General features: G+C 39.6%; 1 protein-coding gene across 8 annotated transcripts in view; it reads left to right on the top strand.

The window, feature by feature from the left end:
• The window catches only part of ABLIM2 (actin binding LIM protein family member 2), a 144027-nt gene extending 122921 nt beyond the window's left edge, over nt 1-21106 (top strand). For all 8 annotated transcript variants that reach the window (XM_049797926.1, XM_049797933.1, XM_049797930.1 and 5 more), the window contains 5 exons: nt 1934-1992; nt 4776-4830; nt 6203-6267; nt 6439-6519; nt 19380-21106. In XM_049797926.1, the coding sequence (XP_049653883.1) occupies nt 1934-1992; nt 4776-4830; nt 6203-6267; nt 6439-6519; nt 19380-19493 (374 nt within the window). In that variant the 3' untranslated portion in view covers nt 19494-21106. The remainder of the gene's footprint in view (nt 1-1933; nt 1993-4775; nt 4831-6202; nt 6268-6438; nt 6520-19379) is intronic.
• The last annotated feature ends 15 nt before the right edge of the window (nt 21107-21121 follow it).

The raw sequence follows: 21121 nt of genomic DNA, 5'->3' as shown, positions 1-21121 counted from the left end.
TTTTGGTGTCCAGATTATTAGTGAAAACATGAGGCAATTTCAGCTCAACACTGGCCCATGCTGACAGTTTTCTCTATCAGCTCTGCTCAGTTCTCACTACCCATTTCTTACATTTCGTTATTTCCTTACTGACTCTGTAATTCCTCTGATAAACTCCATCTTCTCTACATTTGCATTTAATTCGATGTGCATCCAAATACCAAACACTGTAATGATATCACATTAGGAGAGATCCAATAAAATTGATGTTGTGCAGAAGTCATTTCTCTTAGCAAAGAAAGCTACCAAGCAAGTCTGGCACTGTGTCTTTAATTTATGTCAAACTGATTAAAATCTATATTAATATAATTGGTTTTCTGTTTATTTTGATGTTTTTGTTCAGTCTTTCCTTAAAGTTTTCTGTTGGAAGCAAACTGGTAGCTCCTCGTTATCTTTTTCCCCTCTTAAATATAAAAACTATAGTTGCTGTTCTCCAATGGTAAGAGGTATTGGACTTCCAATTTGATGTGTGCTTATCGCTCCCTAAGTACATTAAGTGCTTTGAATTATGTTTCCGTCATGACTGTGATTCATTGGTGTACCCTTATTCTGTTAGCTTTCCCGCCTTGCTCAGTGTTCCACCTTTTGTTCTTAAAAACAGAGGTCAAATACTCCTTCAGCATTGGAGCCCTACCTAGGCTACCTTTCACCTCTGCTGTGCACTGATACAGCATAACTCCCAGTGATCCCATTTCTTCTTGCCTTGGTCTCTTTTTATTTGGATAGCTGGAGAACCTTTTGCTATTTGTTTTAATATCATTTTCAGTGTTTAACTCAGCTTGACTTCTGGCAGTTCTCACTTTATCTGAGCACATCATGAGCTCTTTGCTGATCCATCTTTTGTTTTTCCTTTCTGTATGCTGATTCCTAATCATCTCCTTGGGGTATTTATTAATCCAGTGGGTCTGGATTCCCATCCTGCATTCCCATTTGGACGCAGATTGCTAATATTTTTGACAGAAGTGTTACACATTCAGTTCTTTGAGCTAACTGACTTACAGAAGTCTTTGCATCAATTTATCAAAGTTTCCTGTACTGGAATCAGTAATGTTTATTACACATGTGTTTGTTAATCTTCTGTTTAATTTAAATTAATTCAGCTTGTCACTTCTATACAGCATTACTTTTACTAACCACAAACTAATCTGAAACACATTTTTGTCCTTTCACTGACAAACTTCCAAACTTTCTTATTAGACTGTCAATATTAAAAGTAAGGCTCTTCACTTGTTTCATAGTGACTGCATACAGTTTCATCACCATATTACATCCAGTTTGTTCATGGCAACACCACTTTGCCAATTTTGTCTATCTTAAAACTTTATTTCTCTTGAGTGTTTATACTCACTGGTTTACTTTAACCATTACCATATCTTCATTTATGCTTTTTTCCACTTGAAGCAGTAGAAGTTTTAAAGAAAGCAAAAGAAAATTTTGTGGGGTTTTTTAAGTGGTAGGATACCAATCCTTTGTTAAGAAACAAAAACAAAACCAGACCACATACAACATGATCAGAAGTGATGTAACTCTAAAATGATGGTACCTTTAATCCCATTTTCAAGTCATGGAGGGCAGAGATTTCACAAGCTCTCAAACTGCTTTGCATCATGTAGCTGCATAAGGCTTCCGTAACATGAGTCCCACAACTCTCTTCATGTCAGGCCCGGTCGGTAAGGGCATCCTGCCATGCTGTTATTTATAGACATTGTTACACATGTTCATGTACGTGAAATATGGACAAAAGGTGAGCATTGCTCAGTTATATTTCATCCCATTAATAGAATGTACATATTGATCTTGTAATTGCTGTTTCTGGATGTTTTCTGGAATTCTGTGTTTTAGCAGGCGGTAAAGGATTTACAAAAAGTATAGCTGTATGTTATGTCTTTTACAGGATTTCCATATTCTAAATCTGCTTCTCTACCTGGCTATGGAAAGAATGGTTTACATCAGGTAGGTATACATTTAAATGCATTCTCCAGGCTATAGTGTATCCTAAGTAAGAAGCTTAGTAACTAGTTGAAAATCTACAAAGTAATAACACTTCAAAGGTGTTTTGGCTGCCAGCCCTGTCTGACAGATTCATACCCTATGTGGGTTACAGTTTGTCTGTCTGCAAGAGTAAGACAGACTGAGGCTTCTGCTTTTAATTGTGTGCATTGTGAGCATTAGGAATCTTGATTCTCCTCCCAGAACGAATGAAGGTCCAAAATGTACAGGCTGCACATATTAATAGATCACAGTATAGCTTGAATTAATGATAGAGGGGTTAGGCCTATAATTAGGCAAGTAATGATGTTAGAGCAAAGGTGGAGCAGCCCACATCATGCATTGCATTTCTTGAGCCATCTGTTCTGGTTTTTTCCAGTATGCATATGTATGTATATATATGTTGTCATGGTTTAACCCCAGCCAGCAGCTAAGCACCACGCAGCCATTCACTCGCCTCCCCCCACCCAGCTGGATGGGGGAGAGAATTGGAAGGAAGAAGGTAAAACTCGTGGGTTGAGATAAGAACAGTTTAATAGAACAGAAAGGAAGAAACTAATAATGATAATAATAACAATAACAACATGACAATAATAATGAAAGGATTGGAATATACAAAACAAGTGATGCACAATGCAATTGCTCGCCACACGCTGACTGATGCCCAGTTAGTTCCCGAGCAGCAATCCCCCTCCAGCCAACTCCCCCCGGTTTATATACTGGGCATGGTATGGAATACCCCTTTGGCCAGTTCGGGTCAGCTGTCCTGGCTGTGTCCCCTCCCAACTTCTTTTGCCCCTCCAGCTTTCTCGCTGGTTGGGTATGAGAAGCTGAAAATTCCTTAACTTAGTCTAAACACTACTTAGCAACAACTGAAAACATCAGTGTGTTATCAACATTCTTGTCATACTGAATCCAAAACATAACACTGTACCAGCTACTAGAAAGAAAATTAACTCTATCCCAGCCAAAACCAGGACGTATGTGTATACACACACAGTCATCGTACTTTTAAGGTGGGGAGGGAGTAATACAGAGAGAATGGAAGGCAGCAATCTAGAAAAAAGATGCATAACAAAATTATGATCAGGTTTTCTAATCCTTTTTTATAATTTTTATAAGTCTTTAGGAAAAAGGCATCTTTGACACTGTGGTCTCTTTCTCTCTGGCATCTAGCATTATGGGTTCTCAGTTCACAGCTTATATCTTTAGATACAAACCCATTATGGTTAATAGTGATAAGTTGGCAATACATAGCTGCATGTGCACTTAACATTTTGAAGATTGATTTGTGTCTAAATTACATGGGCGAGACCTCATGCAAATTCCCTCCTTTCTCCAAGGGAAGATGTAAAAGCTACTGAAGTGTATGAGCAGGATTAAACTTCCCCAGTGATAAGGTCCTTGGAAGGAGCTACAAGAAATCAGCTGTCAAGAGAGTAGCTAAAGAAATTTTGCAGTAGCTACTGAAATGTTCATCCCTTTGAGTTAATATTACGAGACTAATTGTGCCTGCGTTGCTTCAGTACCTGACTGCTTGAATTCCTCTCTCAAGGAACCAGGGGCACTGCAACTTGATCGAAGGAGATTTAGGAATTTGAAAGGGTCTAGATAAACCCATCCCCACCTATGAGTCAACAGCTTTTTTCTGACTTTTCAGAATAACTGTTACCAGTAACCTGAAGCGAGCAAGGGACCAACTTGCGCCCAACCTCTGTGCTGGTGAAGGCACCAAAGCCATCAGAAGGCTTCGCGCAGAGGAGGCCAAAGCAAACTCCATCAGCCGTGGAGTTTGGCAGCTCTTGCAGGCTGAAGCCATGCAATGTGGTAGGAAGGCAGCAGATGGCAGCATTTGTCCCGCCTAAAGGGTCCAACCTCCCAGCTGAAAACTGTAGGAAAGTTGAAAAGGTTGCTCATGGTCAAATCCTTGAGGCCAAAATTCTTCCCAGAATGCTTGTCCTCTGTTTGGATTGCAGGTTCATACCAGCTTTTGTGGTTTGTTATTTTTAATCAGCCGTCCCAATGCTGCGTAACAAAATAAACCAAACAAAACAATAAGGAGCCTTGCAGGTTACTGTGAGCGTAGCTGTGCACACTGATGATACCCTAACAGGCAAAAATGAGACTCAGGGGAAAAAAAATCATATAATAGTGCTTTTCTGATCTCCTGTAATGTTTTTCATCATAGCATTTGCCAGCAGAGGAAAAAGACAGTGGGTCAAACAAAGCTATGGCACATGCGCACAGTTCTCCCTGGTCTTAGTGGCATCAGCAGTGTGAAGCAGAAAGCAGAATGAGACAAGTTTCCGTGCAGCATAAGTGATTTGTGATGACGGCAGTAAGGCGTCTGCATCACAGGGAAAGGCATGTGACAATTTCAGTCTTACCTTACTGCCAGCTCTTCAAATGGGGGTGGCTGGTGGCTTTCTGACACCTTTCTGCCTTACTGAAAGCTGCAAGGAATCAGAGCTCGAAAACGTCCAAAGAGCTTAGGGGTGAGGTGGGTTGATAGGACGCTGCAGTTGCTCCATCTCTGTGGTTGTAGATCGATGGGTGTTGTGAGAGCTCGGGATGCCTGCTTTGAGCCGTTAGGTCAAGTTTGAATGAGATTTTATTCTCTTTCTCTCCCTCAAGGATCTGTATTTTGATTGCGTGGTACCAGCTGGTTTTCTTTTTTCTCTTGATAATGTGCAGAGTGGTTTTCTGGCCTATTTTGCTGCTACATTGCTTCTTTCTTTCTCTTTCAGCCTGAAAATATGGGCCAATACGAAACGGACCAGGAGGCGAGCTGGGGGATGAAAGGTACATTGCAATATCATTTCCACTCTGCTTCATGTTTTCTTCCTTTGAGGATGCTGGTTAACATATTGCCATAAAGGTTACTGTTCTGAGATCTTCTCATAGTTCATGTAATAATGACTAGTCAGAGACCCAGCTCAGTATCACGTTTGTCACAGAGAATCTTCTTTTTATCTAACTGAACAGAAAGGCCTGACTGAAGTCCTGCATCATAAAGTGGTGCAACCAGGCTAAGTCAATCCCCGTATCCTCAGTATGCAGCAACAGCCTCTGTGGTGGTGGTGCTCATATCAAAGAGAGGAGAAAATTTAAGATACTCACTCCTTCAAGACATATCTAATTTTTTTAAAAAAAAAAGTCCATTGTACTTCTTGTTTGTGCTACAGTGTGGTTAAAATGTACAGAATTCAAAAAGCAGAATTTATTTGCATTCATTTTTTTTATTACAGTTTTAGTGCACTCTGAACTTAATATGGAAATTGGGTTGGAATTTTCAAAAGAGCTGAGCAATTTAGAAACATGCATCTACTCATGGGGAAGAGTAGGATTTTGTTTCCAAGACACACAATCTTTTTTTAAAAAATCTTACTCTAATGCTTCACTTCATGCCTCTGTGTTGATACAAATCTTTGTCTCTATGTTTGAATAGTTTAAAGAACAGATTTTGAAAAGTAGACTTATCTCTGATTTCATTTCAGACCATAAAAAGGTCTATGAAAACATACTGGCCATCCTGGTTGCATTTAATCGTTGTTGTGAATAGATGACCTTGTGGTAGTCATATCATATATAGTCATATACTGACTTAACTAGAATACTCTTGTGTTAGTTTAGATCCAGGAGTCATTCTCCCCACACTCCCAAATCATCTTTTCTTCACTATTGTTATTCCCACTGCAGTCAGCCGAAGTGCAGGATGTTGGCATCTTAGAATACTGTATTAAATCAGTGGTTTTCATATATGTTCCAAAACTGACATGCCTGTAATAATCCATATATTTTAACTATTTTCAGTAAAGAACAATAAGGGCAGGACTTTTGGATGACAGACTGACTTAACTCTGCACAAAAGCCTCCTGTAAAAAGAAATTCCCTATTTTGCCAGACATACTCACTGTGTAACCCAATGGCATCGGGAGATGGATTTTCTGTAATAAGCCTTTGATTTCAAGGACTATTGCTTCGGTAATAGACAGTGTTATAGGCATTCGGAGCATGGGGGTCAAATGCTTACTATGCATGCAGTTACTCAACAACTATTGAGAAGAGAGAAATGTAGTAGCATAACAAGTTGCTGATGTACCTAAATGTTCATTGCGGTGACTCCAAAAGCCTGTAAATTCTAAACTATGAACCTGTTCTCATTCTCTTGCAGAATACAAGGTAAGAAGGGCTTTTCCAACACTGGAAGAACAATCAGATTCAGCACTTCCTAGCAAGGTTACATGTGTTCCTTTTTTATTTTATTTTGTTAATTTTTGTCCCAGTGAAATATTTGTCAAATCAGGATGCAAGTATGTACCATTTAAATTAGTAAGTTCCCCACACTGTCATTTCCACACATTAGAATCAGATTTGGCTGGAGTTCATTTGCTCTTGTCTTTTTAACAGATTTATCCTTATGAAACACTTATTGTAACAAACCGAGTTCGTGTGAAATTGCCTAAGGATGTGGACAGGACCAGGCTGGAGGTAGGAATGATACCCGCTTGATGGCTTTGCAAGTCTTTGTCCTGTTTGTTTACCACCTTAGATATTCGTGTGCCTAAGTAATGGCAATGAAAGAAGAGAGAAGAGAGCAATAACATTATATATTACATTTTATTTCAGAACACTAGTATGTAGGCAATTTAACTAAAAAAGAATAGCCAAAAACCTGGCAAATGTCTGACCAAATGGTGTTTTACAAAGATACTGATGAAAGCCATTAGTTTTGGATGATTACACAGGATACTGAAAGTTGGAACAGGGTGGGTGGAAACTTGGTTTCTTAATGCCTATAAAAAACAGCCTCCTAGAATAACCTGAGTATTCTAAAAAAGCTCCATTTATCCTGCAAATACATAGACCTGTGTTTCTGGTCCATCGTCTTATTCAGCCTCTCCTTTGGCTGTGTGATCCATGATCACTGTGCTACAGATTTTCTGTAGCATCCACCTCTCTCAAAGAGTAGTAATGTAAGCTGGAGAAATGCAGGTATAATTTATCATAAAGGAAAGCTTAGTTTCCAAAGGCCAAATCCTGAAGTTGATGTTCAGGCAGAATTCATGAGGTTGATTTTTTTTGACTGAGTAATGACAGGACTGAATAAAGGCTCACCTGAATTATTAAACTGATGTATTTTTGTGTGAATTACTATTAAGAAGAAGAGATAGATCAATAAAAAATATGGGATAACAATTTTGGAATTTTGGGAAGATTTATATTTAAATAAATTTAGTGGTTTTTTTAACTTGATAATGTGACAAGAAAAGAAGAAACTTTAATCTTAAAGCACAAAAAAGAAGAAAAACTTCATAAAGTAGCAGAAAGTTCCTCATTACTGATGAATTTTTTTAAAAAAATTAATTCACCAAATTCTTATACATGTAGTATATTTTAGAAATGGTGTTACGTTGTTAAATACTTCAGTGTGCTTGTTGCTGGATTAACCAGCAAGTGGTATCGATTTGACTATAAGGAAAAAAGAGCCTCAAACATGTGCTGGTTTAAGCCTGGGGTACAGCAAGGCATGACAGCAATAATAAAAAGCATAGTAAGTCCAGAAAAAGGAGCAGGGAGTTGGAGGGATGCTCATCTGGATACATCCTATAAGGGATTCTTTTATATATATACATACATATATATATGTGTGTGTGTGCATATTAAAGAATAGAGTCTTTGTTTAAACACGTCAGACTGGTCTGAATAGCAAACGCAGCTCCAAATTGCTTTTTTAAGACAACGTACAGTTTGCTTTGGATGGATCGTGCCTGTCCTGGCTGCCATTATCCGTAACTCATACGCCGTCCTCAGCTGGGATTGCTGTTTGTTTAACATTGGAGTTGCTCAGTCTGCCTCGCACCAGGTGCAGCCCAGTGCCTGATGGCTCAAGGAGCCCAACCACTTCAAAGATCTCACAGAGGTTTGCAAAAAAGAACAATAAACAAGTTCTTCTTCAAACCTGCACCAGAAAAGCGATAAGGGGACCAGGCTGATCCTGCTGATTGCTACACTATGTTAAACATGTGTGTCTGCAGGAGGGACTCCTTTGTAGACCATCTTACATTTATTAGGGCTTGGTAGTTTTTTAAACAATTAAATTAGCGGCCTTTTAATAGGATTATAGCTACTGGAAGAACAGAGGCAGCAGCTCATCTACACATTCAAACCATATGCAGAGCTGAGTGACAGGCACAAACTGTTGCTTTCCCTGCCGGCCCCTTCCCCTCCTCCCCGTCCCTTCCTTCTGCAGTACAGGATTGCTGGAAATAAGTAGCTTTGCATAAAAAAGCAGTTTATCATTATTTCCTCTTGCGGCAGAAGAAGTAGTTTGTAACTTAGTCGCTGACTCGGGCATTCAGCAGATTTCAGGCTTGGGCAAGACCCAGGGCTCAGGACACCCAAGGCTACGTGGGTTTATAGGTTTGCACAGGAGCAGCCCAGGATTAGAGACACACATACACCCCCCGTCTGTTAGTAGAGGACCCACTTAGCATACCTCGGTATCTTCAAGCTTTTGGGGGCAACACTAGGGATACTGGAAGCAAGTACGAAGGTTAGATTTCACCTTTTCTTGAGCTCCATTTGACATTCGCTAGATGGTCTGATTCGATGCTCACAGATATCTGGGAGGCAATTACTCTCTCCGAGCAGAACTGGTTGCCAGCCGATCTTCTGTTTTCATCCTGCGTAGCCAATGTCACTTGAGAAAGGGCTGGATTGTGCCTGCAGAAATGGTGAAGGTGACAGCACTGCTAAGCCCATGTACTATCCAAACTGTAGAGTGATTTATCTAGGAAAATCTTTTAAGAAAACATCCATGTTCTAATACTCTAGTTTTATTCTGATCAGTGTTGTGGGCTGAAGCCTCACCATGCTCTCGCTACTGCAAACCAGAGCAAGCTCCTGGGTGTGATGGCTGTGGACAGGGTACAGGTGGTGTCAGTGAAAGGAGACCTAGAACTGTTGCGGTTTATATCAACTATCAAACCTGAAAATAGTCTAACCACGTCCAGTATGATTAGAATATCTCACACGTGATGTTTCTGATTTCCTGGTCTACTTAGGAGCAATAAGGTGACTAAATCTGCATGAGCTAGATTTATTTAACAGCCCTCCTGCAAGTTGACTTGAAGCGGGCTTCTGTTTGTGCAACAGAGTTGTTGTGAACTTTGAATGATCCGGCACAGATGTCATGGAACAGGCGCTGTTGTTTGTCTCTGATTCCCTCTTCCGAGGGCAGTCTCCTATATTGAGTGTTCCCGTCATGAAAAGTGAACTCAAGTAAGTTGTATTAGCTCCTTGGGTCAAATTAAGGGAGGCTGCAATGAAGGCCCCGGCTAATGGTCAAGGACCGCAGGAGGGTGTGGTTTTAATGGGCGGTAGTGTTTTCCTAACTTTGCTCCCATTGTGAGTATTTTTTAGATTACACTGTTGTGCAAGAAATTTATTTTAAGGATTATAAAAAGTATTTTCTCGTAAAAATGCATATTTTTCTAAGCCCAAGAGGTATCTAGAGATCAGGAAGGCTCAACAAGGCTCAACTGGTAATAAATGTATTCAAATAATAGGAATTCTTTCTTCAAAAGCACATATATCTAAGTGTAGAAACAGTCGGCATGTTTTTGTTTGCTTCTTCTAACTCAGCAGTGAGGCAGAACTACCCAGTTCCTTGTGCTCCTCCAGGAGATGTTTATGCCAACAGTGAACTAATACATGCAGCATTGAGAACTAGTTAAAATAGACGACCTGCTGATTTTTAAATACATTACTGGCACTCTGGCTTTTGAATGAATAGCCTGGATCTTCCTTTAGTATAAGCTGACTAGAAAAGCGAGGAGTTTACACAAGATAAGGATTTGGCCCAGGAATTTTTTTTAGAAGTTTCTCTCTACCGCACTGCTGTTTATTCTAATGTTAGATGAACGGAGCAGCATTCCCGTGAGCTATTCTGACAGGAAATGGTGAAGAACAAGTTAGTTCAGATAATGTTGCAGAACAAAGCAGTAGCACAGGGTTGGATTATACAATTGAAGGGTGAAGAAGGGGAATTGCGCTGTTGCTGCATCCGCGCTGTCATCTGCAGATGACACAGACCTGAGGGAACAGCAGTGAGGGAACTCAGGTGAGCAGAGCCTCCCTTCAGAGGGACCTGGCCAGGCTAGAGAAATGGGTCAGCAGGGTCTTTATGAAGTTCCGTGAAGGTAAATCCAGATTCCTGCACTTGTGACAGAATAACGCCATTCGTCAGCACAAGAAGGGGGCAACAGCTCTGCAGAAAAATACCTAATGGAAGACAAGCTGAACATGAGTCAGCAGCTCACCTTTGCAGTAAAGGGGTTATAGAGGAAAACATACCCTTCTCAGAAGTAGGCACTGGAAGGCCAAGAGGCAACAGTCACAAGTTGCAGGAAGGGAAATTACAGTTACATGTAAAGGAAAAGTTCCTCACTGGGAGACTAGTTCACTGGAACGGGTTGCCCAAGAGCCTATGGAGTCTCCATCCCTTGAGGCATGCAAAACTCAGCTGGACAAGGCCTTGAGGAACGTGGTCTAATTTTAAAGATGGCCCTACTTTGAAGACCTCCGTAAGTCCCTGATTTGCTTAGATTGGTATATTCTGCGAAGACAAAGCCTTAACATAATGGTGCTCTTGCTGCAATAGCACTTGAAAAAATACATAATTTGGTCTATCTTGGAACATCTTATCCAAAAGATCATTTTATTATTCAGGGGCTTAAATATTACTGTCCTGCAGCAAAATTCCCTATTTTGGACAACTTAAGTCCCGAGTTTCCAAGGACTATGACATCACTTTTGGATGGTACACATTAGCGCATTCCTTACCTGCTGGTTTCCCAGTGGCGTTCCACGTGGCCTGTTTGGGGTTTTTTCCCAAAGGAAGTTGGGAAGATTTTGAAAATGTTGATACCTCTTTTAAGTACTTTAATACCTTTTATGATTTAGGCCTTGGGCTTCTAAAAGCATGCACTTGATACTTTTATCTTGAGTGGATATTGTTTGCCCATTGTTCAGTCACAGCAGTGTGGTTCAGTGCTTGTACATCCAGATTGATGGTTCATGCCCAGCTGCATAGCTTTATTTTCCTTTTTTTCCTCCTGAAGTTGCGTTTATCACAGAGTATAAGATTTCTTTTGTGGTCACAGGCTGGTAGTTTTGAAAGCCAACATAGTTAGAGTCTTCCATTTGGAAACCATCTTTTAGTGTTTTCTTTTGATTTTCTTATCTTAATGTATCTTAGTTTCTTTAGCCTTTTCTTTTGAATGTCAGAGAGTTAAAAGCATTATTCATTCATGCCTATCAAACACAGTAGAAAGTAAATTTTTCCACTTTTGTTTGAGCCTGTTCGTTCTTTGTTTAACAAGGATACACTGAAACAATTGCTAAGGAAAAAAATATTCTGGAATGTCAAGTAGCAAACCTTCATCTGCCACCTTGTTCTCTTGTAAACAGAAATGAGAGATTAAACGTGGGTGCGGTCTTGTTTGAACAGAGCACTCACATTAATTCAAACATGCTTTTCCTCCTGAAACTGCTTGTCTGGATTTGTTTTAGGGATGACATTTTTTCCACTAGCTTTTATTCAACAATCACCCTGGGTTCTAGCCATTTGGGCCGCAACCATTTTAGGACTGGTTTCCAGTAATCGAGCCTGAATTTATAACAGGCCCAGCTCCTAGATATCATTCATACAAGTAATGTTGTCTGTCTCACCTCCTCTGGAGCTCAGATAGGGAAAATCAGAGCAAAACTGGAATGCTGTGTGTTTTGACATAGAGAAGTGCAGTTTGTAGTTTGGGGCTGGATTTGAGGTTACAGGCTCACTTTGTGATGAAGCTTATAACCTGAAGTGAGAAAGTGCAGGTCACTGAATTCAGTGGAAGTTCACACTGTTTAACATGAAAAACGTTTGTGTGGTGTTCCTTATTCTAGGCATATGGTTGTGTTGTGATCAGTGCTGGATGTCTATATCAGTTTTCAAAGCCCTTAGGAAAGGAGGCCTTATAAAATGAAAATATGCATTAGAAATCATGTGGTATGTATGAAAGCTAATTCCTATCAGAGTGGAAACTCTGTGGGAGTGAACAGAGATTAGATGTGGAGCGTTCATATTACAGATGCACTAAAGCCCAAACTAAGGGAAACTGGAAAATCTGCTTTAAGAATAAAGTATTTTGTACCTAAATCAAAGGAAATTTTTTAAACTGAAAATATACTCTTATGTTTTCATAATTCATTATGGACTCATAGTTTTAGTATTATTTATGAATTAATTTCTCAATTAGATAGTATTTTTTATCAGCAGTCTGCTGAAGGCAATTACTTAGGTCAATGTCAGTATGAAAAAGCTCATTTGGTTGAATGACAGAATGATGGCACGAGTTATCCTCAGAGATGTTCTATGTGTACCGCTGTGTAGGTTGTATACCGATATCCCTGGGAGAAATACTTGTATCTGTTCAGCTTCTTGCGTATTTATGCATGACTCAGCTGGGGAGAATATTGGATGTACAATGCTCCTGCAGAATACTTTGTGTGTGCCTTGTGATATTTCACAAGAGGTTAGACTCTAAGTGCCCCACAGTAGTAGTGCTGAGTGGAATGCAGCTTCTCTGTGAAGTTTCATGATACCCTGAGATAATAAACGAGATATATCCACAGATCCAGGAGCCTTGAATAGATGCTTGAGGTGACATCGGCACGGGCGAGGGTTTCAGATTCTTTTCTTCATTGCTTCTGTTACACTGCTGTTCCTGGGAGCCTTTTTGGGGACCCACACTGCTGTATGGAAGCAGAGGAGAGAGGGGGACCTACACCTCCCGCCAAGGCTCAGTGGCACAAGTGCTCCCACTCTTCAGTGTTGGGACTTAAGTGCCCTCATCTAGCGTAACCGCAGTTGTAGCACCTGCTCCCTCATCCCCTCATCAATGGAACTGCTCTAGTTATCTTTTGATACCTTTTCAAGTTCATTAGGTAGCAACTTATGCCATTTCTTGACTTTGCCTTCCTTATCGCATAATTACTTAATAGTTTGAAATATTTATTGGGCATGAAGCTTAATTACTCCGTAGATGAGCGTAACATTCAATACTCTCTTGGGAATGTGGCACATGGCTAATTACAGCTTTGTAATTAGCCATGCAGTAGGCTTAGAAGAAACCTCTGAAAAGCCTGCTGAGCCCCAGCAGTGCAACAGAAAGAAGGGTGAAGAGTGCAAACCTTGTGAAAGCAAAGCGAGGATTTGAAATTCCATAGATAAAAAAGAAGTTTTTCCAGAAAATTATGATTGGGCATCTGAAAGTAATATTTTGGCTAACGTTGAGAGGCATAGGAGATGGGAATGGAAGGGGAGGGGAGAGGAGAAAAACTGGAGAAGGGAGGAGACTATTATTGTTCCAAATCTTGAGATACCTCTAACTTCCTAAATCTTAATACAGGAAAAGACTTAGGTCCCACCAGCAAAGCCTCTGCACTACCCTAAAGAGCTAAGATTTGGTTATTTACATGAATGCAGGCTTACCTGTGAATAAACCTTTCCCAGTAAATCCCTGTTTAGTTTGAGTATTTTGCATTTTGAAAACTCTGGAAAAGATCCTGTAGCTTTTACTTCTGGATTTTGTGGATCAGAGGTTGGAACTGTTACAAGGACTCTGAACAAAAATGAATTGGACAACTATTTAAAATTACACTCTATAAAATAGAGTGCACAGTAGTGCTTCAGAGAGAGACTAGCTGAAATATTCACTATGGATTCAAGCAAAGGCAATGTAATGCTCAGCTGTCACTTCCTATGAACATAACAAAAAGCAAAAGAGAAACAAACCTGAGGTTTTAAATGACCTCTAGGAATTAGGTCTTTGATTTTTCTAGTCTTCAACTCATCACCTCCTGCCATCCACTGTGTTAGTTCATTGGTTCAATATTGACTCAAGAGGAAGTACGATATTCTCCGAATTTCCTACATCAGCAGGTTTTCACATGAGGACTCCCGTCCAATTACTGACACAGGATAAACATGCTTGTGCAGCGTGACCTGGTCGCAGCTTACTGCAGTATGGCTGAAGCTTAATTGCAATTTTCCCTTCCTGTGACTTATTCACACTAATGGCATGTTCCCACGTATTATTTTTGAAGAACTCCGAATTTCATTAAAAGCACAATTATTCTCAGGGAAAAGAAATCTCATTGAATTAAATAAACATTATAACTCTACTCAGAATGATTAGTGGCTTTTTAGCAGGCCACAGAAAAATAGAGACAAGCCTCATTAATTTACAGCGAAAAGCATCACTTCTTTCTGAGATAATACTGTGGAACAAGGATTTGAATGTGCAATTAATTATTTTTGTTCTCAGAGACTCAAAAATAAGCGCGTATCTGTACTGCTCGTTTTGATGATCAAGTTTCATAGAGCGTGAGGATTTTCCATTAGAGTGGTTGGATTGCAGTAGAGAGGTTTATCTCAGCCCTTGCTTAGTTCTGTGTATCTTAATAAGAAACATTTGCATTTTAATTCTTCCGTCATGCATTTGCATGTTTTAGGGAGAGCTAGCTACATAATTACAGCAGGGTGTGATGACCCTTCGTACATAGTGCTGTGCCCTTTAGGTGACATCCAGGTGAGGAGTTTCAGCAGCAACGTTCAGTTCCCAAGCTGCAGGCCACCTTCGGGCTTCCCAAAGTGGCATCCCCGGGTTGTGATCCCATATCTCTAATCCAAAATGCTGTCAGTGCAGGTGAGAGATTGTGCTTCTGGAGACATGACTCTCCTCTTCCATACAAAGCCACTGCTGTGACCCACGGACGCATGTGGGGGATCCTCAGTGCTTTACTGAACTTGAGTCTCACTGTCTTTTTCTGATTTCCCATGCAAGCTGACACAAAATGCTATCCAGAACAAAAGATTGAGCACTACTGACTTCACAAGCCTCAGATTAATAATTTTGTCAAAACAATATGAGGCAGTAGTCCTTTCTAGTGTGGCAAATTTACACTTAAATATATACAAAATGCTGATGTTCTTATGCTGCAAGCTCCAGTATAGCAGCCTTTTTAGTGAAGAACCATCTTTAAACTGTTTACCTTATCTTTTAGCAAGGTTTTCAGGTAGTATCATGTTAACATCACTATGCAGGTTCCAAACTGAGCTCACTTAAATATGGTCAGTTCAGCGTGTGGGCAGAAGAGGACCTTAATCTGGTCCTCTGTACTCTCTTCGGTGTCTGCAGCGTGCCCAGCTTTGCTGTTGATGCAGAGCAGAGAAGTAGACTGTGTTAAGCTGCCTGAATATGGCCAAATTGTCACAAAGGGAATTAAGAATCGGTTACTAGCACACTGTAAAACACCCAGACTTCCTATGTAAACAAGGCCAACCCTAGTAAAAAAAAAGGAATCAATGTTATTTTTACTAATAAGTTTGGCCATTCCTTTAATGGCCCAATGATGAACTATTAACGTAGCTGGATATTTTAAGCTGATCCAATCCTAAAAAAAAAAAAAAAAGAAACCATGTTCTTGGCCTTGTAAAACATAGCTTTACATACACATCTTCTCTCATACCTTAAAATGAATATCATCCCTATTCCCTATGCATAATTTTCAATTTCCCTTCTTTGTTTGACTAATGAGACCAGGTAACGCTTCATTTAAGACAAATATTCAAATAGCTGAGAAGAAAGATAAATCAATCTAAGACTTCTTAGTGGTGCATTTTCTCTGCCTTTGGGAAGAGCCCTGGGTCTTAAAGCTATAAGGTTTAGGAAAGTCCCAACAATAGTGCAGACAAAATTTAACATCGAACATACAAAGTATGATCATAAACTTCCCACACTGGCCTATTCCCATGGTGTTTAGACCCTTCAAATAGTTGTAGACATTTACCATATTTTCCCTTAGTCATCATTTGGCTAAGCTTATACATACTTAGGCCTTTTAGTCTTTCCTCATAAATCAAACTCTGCAACCCATGATTATTTTGTTGCTTTTATCTGAAGCTTTGCCAGTTTGATGACATCTTTCTGGGATCAAAGTTTATTCCAAAATTTGCAGACAGAACTGTAATCACTGATGCTTCTAGGGTCAGTCCCAAAGCTAGAGCCCTTGATGCCTAAGAAAGGGATGGGGAAAGTTTCTGAGATGCAGGGAAAACAGTGGGAATTACGCTACACTGGGCACAGACTGGTGTCCTCAGAGAGGGTTCAGACCAAAGGGGAAGTGTTCCCTTCTACTAGAATTAATTTTGCTTGTGGATAATGCATTGATGGAGTAAGAACCTTTACTAATATTGCAGTCTGGTTGTTAGTCCTTGAGATGAGGGACAGTATGTGGAGGAGAATTAAAAGCAAAGAAACTGCCTGGTGGAATGGGAGGTGGAAATAAGTGAGCTCGTCCTTTTCCCATCTCAATCTCTGCTACTGCATCCCTGGGCTGGAAACTCTCAGCTGTTTTTGGACCAGGCAGCACCAACGGAGAACTTCTGCGAGGAAAAAAAAATGGTGCTGGTGTAAAACAAAACTTCAGTGTAATTAGAAAATGAGTGCATGCGAGGAATGAAGGTGATGTCATCTGGATACAAGCAGAGGAGCAGAGCGCACATCCAATTCATACAGGCTTGGATAGATGCATGTGGACTGAAGCTCGCTAAGCCTGAGGGCAAAGCAAAATGATAAATGGCAAAGTACAGCCTTGGAGAGGAAAGGGGAAATTGCAGAGCTTTTGCTGAGATTGGTGGCAAGCTTCGTTGGAAGGTGAACGTGTATCGAGTATTTGGCACCCTGCAGAAAAGGCCTGCGGCCTGACGTAGGGCTTGCTGCGTCTCCTTCCATTGACCTTCAGTATTGAAACAGATTTGATGAGACCACAGCAATTTCTAGGAAGACATGGTGTAATTTACCTTAAGAAAAAAAAAAATGGTGAAAACATTCCTTTTAAAGTTTTACATTTCCTATGGTTTTGGATGATTGGCAAAGTGGATTTACCTGCAGGGTATGTATGGGCTTTCTGATTTTCTCTTTGAGGATGAACTACAGTTTGTCACTGCTTTCTCCTGAGTGAGGGGATATCTCCAGTCTCATCCACAATCTGGAAAGTTAGATAAAACAAAATATGATACACTTTGCTCATCCATACTTCTTTTTCAATCCCACAACTTATAGACATGTTCCGTGCTGTGAGAAATTGCTGAAATTAAGCTTGCTCACATTTGTCTGCTGGATTACCAGGAAAATATTTTAAAAAAATCAATGCAGTGAGAAGTTACTTTTTCTTTCCAAACCCAGTAGAATTAAATTCTGTCAGTGAGAGATTGTTTCTAAAATATATTGTCAGATGTTGCTCATTTCCATGCGAAACAGGATCTCCTTTGCCAAATATGCATGCCGTGTTTGTTCCATGCTATGCGTAGTGCTTATGGTGGGTTCCTATCATTGGTCAAATGAAAAATGAAGGCTCAGTTCCAAACTCTTAGTCACTGTTCTGAATATGTGGAATCTCAAGGGAAAAAAACCCAACAAGGCTGTCCTTTTTTAAGAAACCACAAGGGCCCATGATGACCATTCAAGGTAATTAAATGTAGTGATTTCTTACAAACAATTTCATTAGTTTTCCTTGAGTAATTTACATTACAAAAATAAACTCATTGTTAATAAGTGGGAAAAAAAATTTGCTTTCAAATTTGTCCAAAACAATAGCTTTGTGAGGTAGGGCTGCATCCATCCTGGTCAGGTAAACTGTCGTGGGATTATCAGGGCATGTTAGCATGCTCTGTGCTACAATTTTGGCTAATAGAAGTAAGCGCTCCTCCAGACGATGCTGGGAGCTGATTCAAGCAATAGACAACCTTGGCCTATTTGAATGACCGGTAAAAACATAGTCGAAAGGACCGATGGGCTCCCCTTCCCCTAGGCAGTGCCATGTCCCCCCTGCCTTCAGCATCTTGCACTCAGTGTTTGCTGGTAGCATTATACACATCGGTGAGGACTGTATCTCCTTTAAAATTACTCTCCTGGCTGGCTTGGCAGCATGCCTCTTGAGAGTGAGCAATGTAGACTAGATGGTGGTTTTGAGCCTCCTCCAAACGATGAGGACATTAAACTCAGATTTCTCACCTCCTGGGAAGTCCTGCAACCAGGAGGCAGTGAGGTGAAAGGAAAGGGCCGATATCCTTCCTTTGAAATAACGCAGTTGTCTCATGTGTGATGAGCCTGATTCTCCTACGTGAGGCGTGTCCGAGCGTTTCTTGCACTTAGTGGCTTTGGGGGACCTAATTTTTGGATGCAGGTGGTGCTTCAGCAGGTGCCGAGGTGCTCAGGCTGGGGCTGGAAGGAGAGCTGTGTCCGCAGAGCTTCGAGTCAAAAGCTCGGTTGGGGAAGAGAGGGTTAGATTGCAGTGCTGGTCCCAGGTTTCAGGGAAGTCTATGTGGAAGAGGAGAGTCCATGTTTAAAAATGGCAGTTTGTAATTCTCATGGCACTGAATCTGACCCCTTTGGACGGTGTGTGCTTAACAGATGAGAAGCAGAGAGCCGTAACTGATACCACTGAAATGCTAGAGCAAGAGTTAGTCCACAATTATCAGAAGAATTTTATATGATATTCTTTTCTAATTCACACATTTACCTTTTCTGCCTTTTCTCTGTGTATACTAATAATTGTTAAGCAATTGTTATCCTACCTCCTTCCAATTCTTTATGTTGGTATTCTCCCCTTTTTCTCTCTTTTTTTTTTTTTTTTAATATTGAATCATGAAAACATCAAATAGAAGCATAGCTCTTGGCATTTTTGAAAAAAAAAACCACCACTTTATCCAGCTTGGACTTGTGATAGGACTTTATCCCCATGGATAAGCACATTTTGGATTTAAGAATTTAGCAGTGTGCTCTCTCCTTTGTTACAAGGCTGCTATTAGTGGACCAGTGTGGTGTCCACTGCTCTCATTAAAGATAAAGGCAAAGAAATCCAACTCTGAAATTACATTGTTATCAATCTCTTTAAAGTTCTGGAATAGCTTAAATTTGTCTCAGTGTGCTCTGTCATCAAGCACCGTGTATAAACACTTCTTTTTCCCAAAACCCATAACTTCTGCTCAGTTGGAACTATATTGGAAAGATTACTTTTTTTTTTTTTCAAAAGTCACTACTGCCATCAATAATTTCATTTCGCAGCTACTCTGAGCTCCTTTGGTTTTGATGCAGTCTTTTCTAGAACCAATGTGGGAATTTAAATGCAAATCCTAATGCATTATTTTGTGGTGTGTTTTAAAATGTAGGAAGGGCAGAAATCTTCCTGTATGCACAGACGAGCTTAATGGTACTTTTTGTGTTTTCATTTTCAAGAGGCATTTGTCCCCTGAAGAGTTCCAGGAAGTCTTCAAAATGAGCATTGAGGAATTTGATCGTCTGGCACTTTGGAAGCGAAATGACCTGAAGAAAAAGGCCCTGCTTTTCTAGCCCCTCCCGGATAAAATATGTGCTTAATCAAAACAAAAATAGTCTTGCCAGAACTATCACATGCACTTGCTGTTGAACCATTGTCCAGCTTCATTGTGTTAGTATGTGTCAGGGGAAACAGGACAGATTAGATGGCAATGCGTTGGAATACAGAGAATTTGCTAATCTTGCATGACCAGCTGGTTTTGTCAGTAACTCCTGGTCCTACCCAGTTTACAACGTGCAAAAAATCTAGCTTTAAATTTATTGTTGCTTGCAGTTATTGCTTGATGCAAATGGAAATTCTGAAGGGAAGAGAAAAAAGTGTAGCTGTGACAAAGGAAATGCATCCAACATTTTGTTCTGTTAAGTTTTACAACACAATTTTTACAAAATCAAGTAAGTAATGAAGATAAAATTCTCCAAGGGGGAATCACATGCTATTAAAAATACGGTAAAAGCCAAAGAAAAGCATGTTCACAAGCAATTATTGCAATTGTTTATGTGTGGTACTTTTTAAAAATGAAAGCAAAAATATGGAAGCACCTTAATTCTACTTCTTATATTTAGACACAGCCTACTCTCTAAAAGGTCATATTTGTCTATAAGGTAACTAGCTATCTTTAATTACAACACAAGAGTTTTTATTTTATTAAGAATATATTGTGACATAAAACAGTTATAATGACTAAAATGTATACAGACCTACTTAAAAATTTAGTCCCATTCATCAGGAAAACTGAAGCCTTATACAAAACTGGTTTAAGAGTGTATTGTGCCAGTTAACTATGTTTTCCTACTAGTTTGGGGTGTTTGGAGAACTTTTTTTTTTACATTTCATGCTGAAAAATATACCATGTAATCTTAATTATATGTAGATAGATGTATCTATCTATAAAAGAATTATTTTCATTAATATGTGTCCTAAGTAAAGACATTCTTACTTTTTCCACTTTCTGGCTTTACATGATAAGCCATGAGAATGGTGATGGCAATTGGTAGGTGTGGAAATGGAACAGTTCAGCATAAAATGTAACAAAAAAAGCTTGGTGTGCTCTATCAATAATACATCCAATTATAATCAAATATATAAAACCCTCATGCATTACTATTTGCATGTTTCTGTACAAATCAATTCAAAAAAAACAAACCTATGTGATACTGGTGCAGTACCTTGAAACTATCTTAAATAACAAGCAAAGCTAACAAAATCTAAGTGTTTGATATGAGCGTTAGACCTTAATATCTCTTCCAGCTGAAAGACTGTATTAAATTTAATAATTTCATATGGTTAGAAGTATGGTTGCTGACAAAGAATGTTCTAAAGTGAGTTGCTAGTTTTGTGTGATACTAAAAGAGCGTTACAAAAAGTACATTTTTCAGCCATGTGTCAGTATTCTCCATTTTTACTGCCTTGAATGTTTGTACTCACTTCCTACTTCACTATGTATTTTTGCATTTCCTTAAAGTAACTGGTTAATATATGCACTACAACACACTATTCCAACTGACCCAGCATTGGAAAAATCATAGCGTTGAACATGCCTTCTTCCAACTAACTTTCAAAATCCATGCTGTTGGAAATAAATATTTTCTCATGACCTAAATGTTTTGTCTGATGATACAAATGTTTAAAAAAAATCATTAAA

The sequence above is a fragment of the Accipiter gentilis genome, chromosome 3 (assembly GCF_929443795.1).
Source record: "Accipiter gentilis chromosome 3, bAccGen1.1, whole genome shotgun sequence".
Classification (NCBI taxonomy): Eukaryota; Metazoa; Chordata; class Aves; order Accipitriformes; family Accipitridae; genus Astur; species Astur gentilis.
The sequence above is the reverse complement of the archived record's forward strand: the minus strand, read 5'-3'. Positions and strand labels throughout refer to the sequence as shown.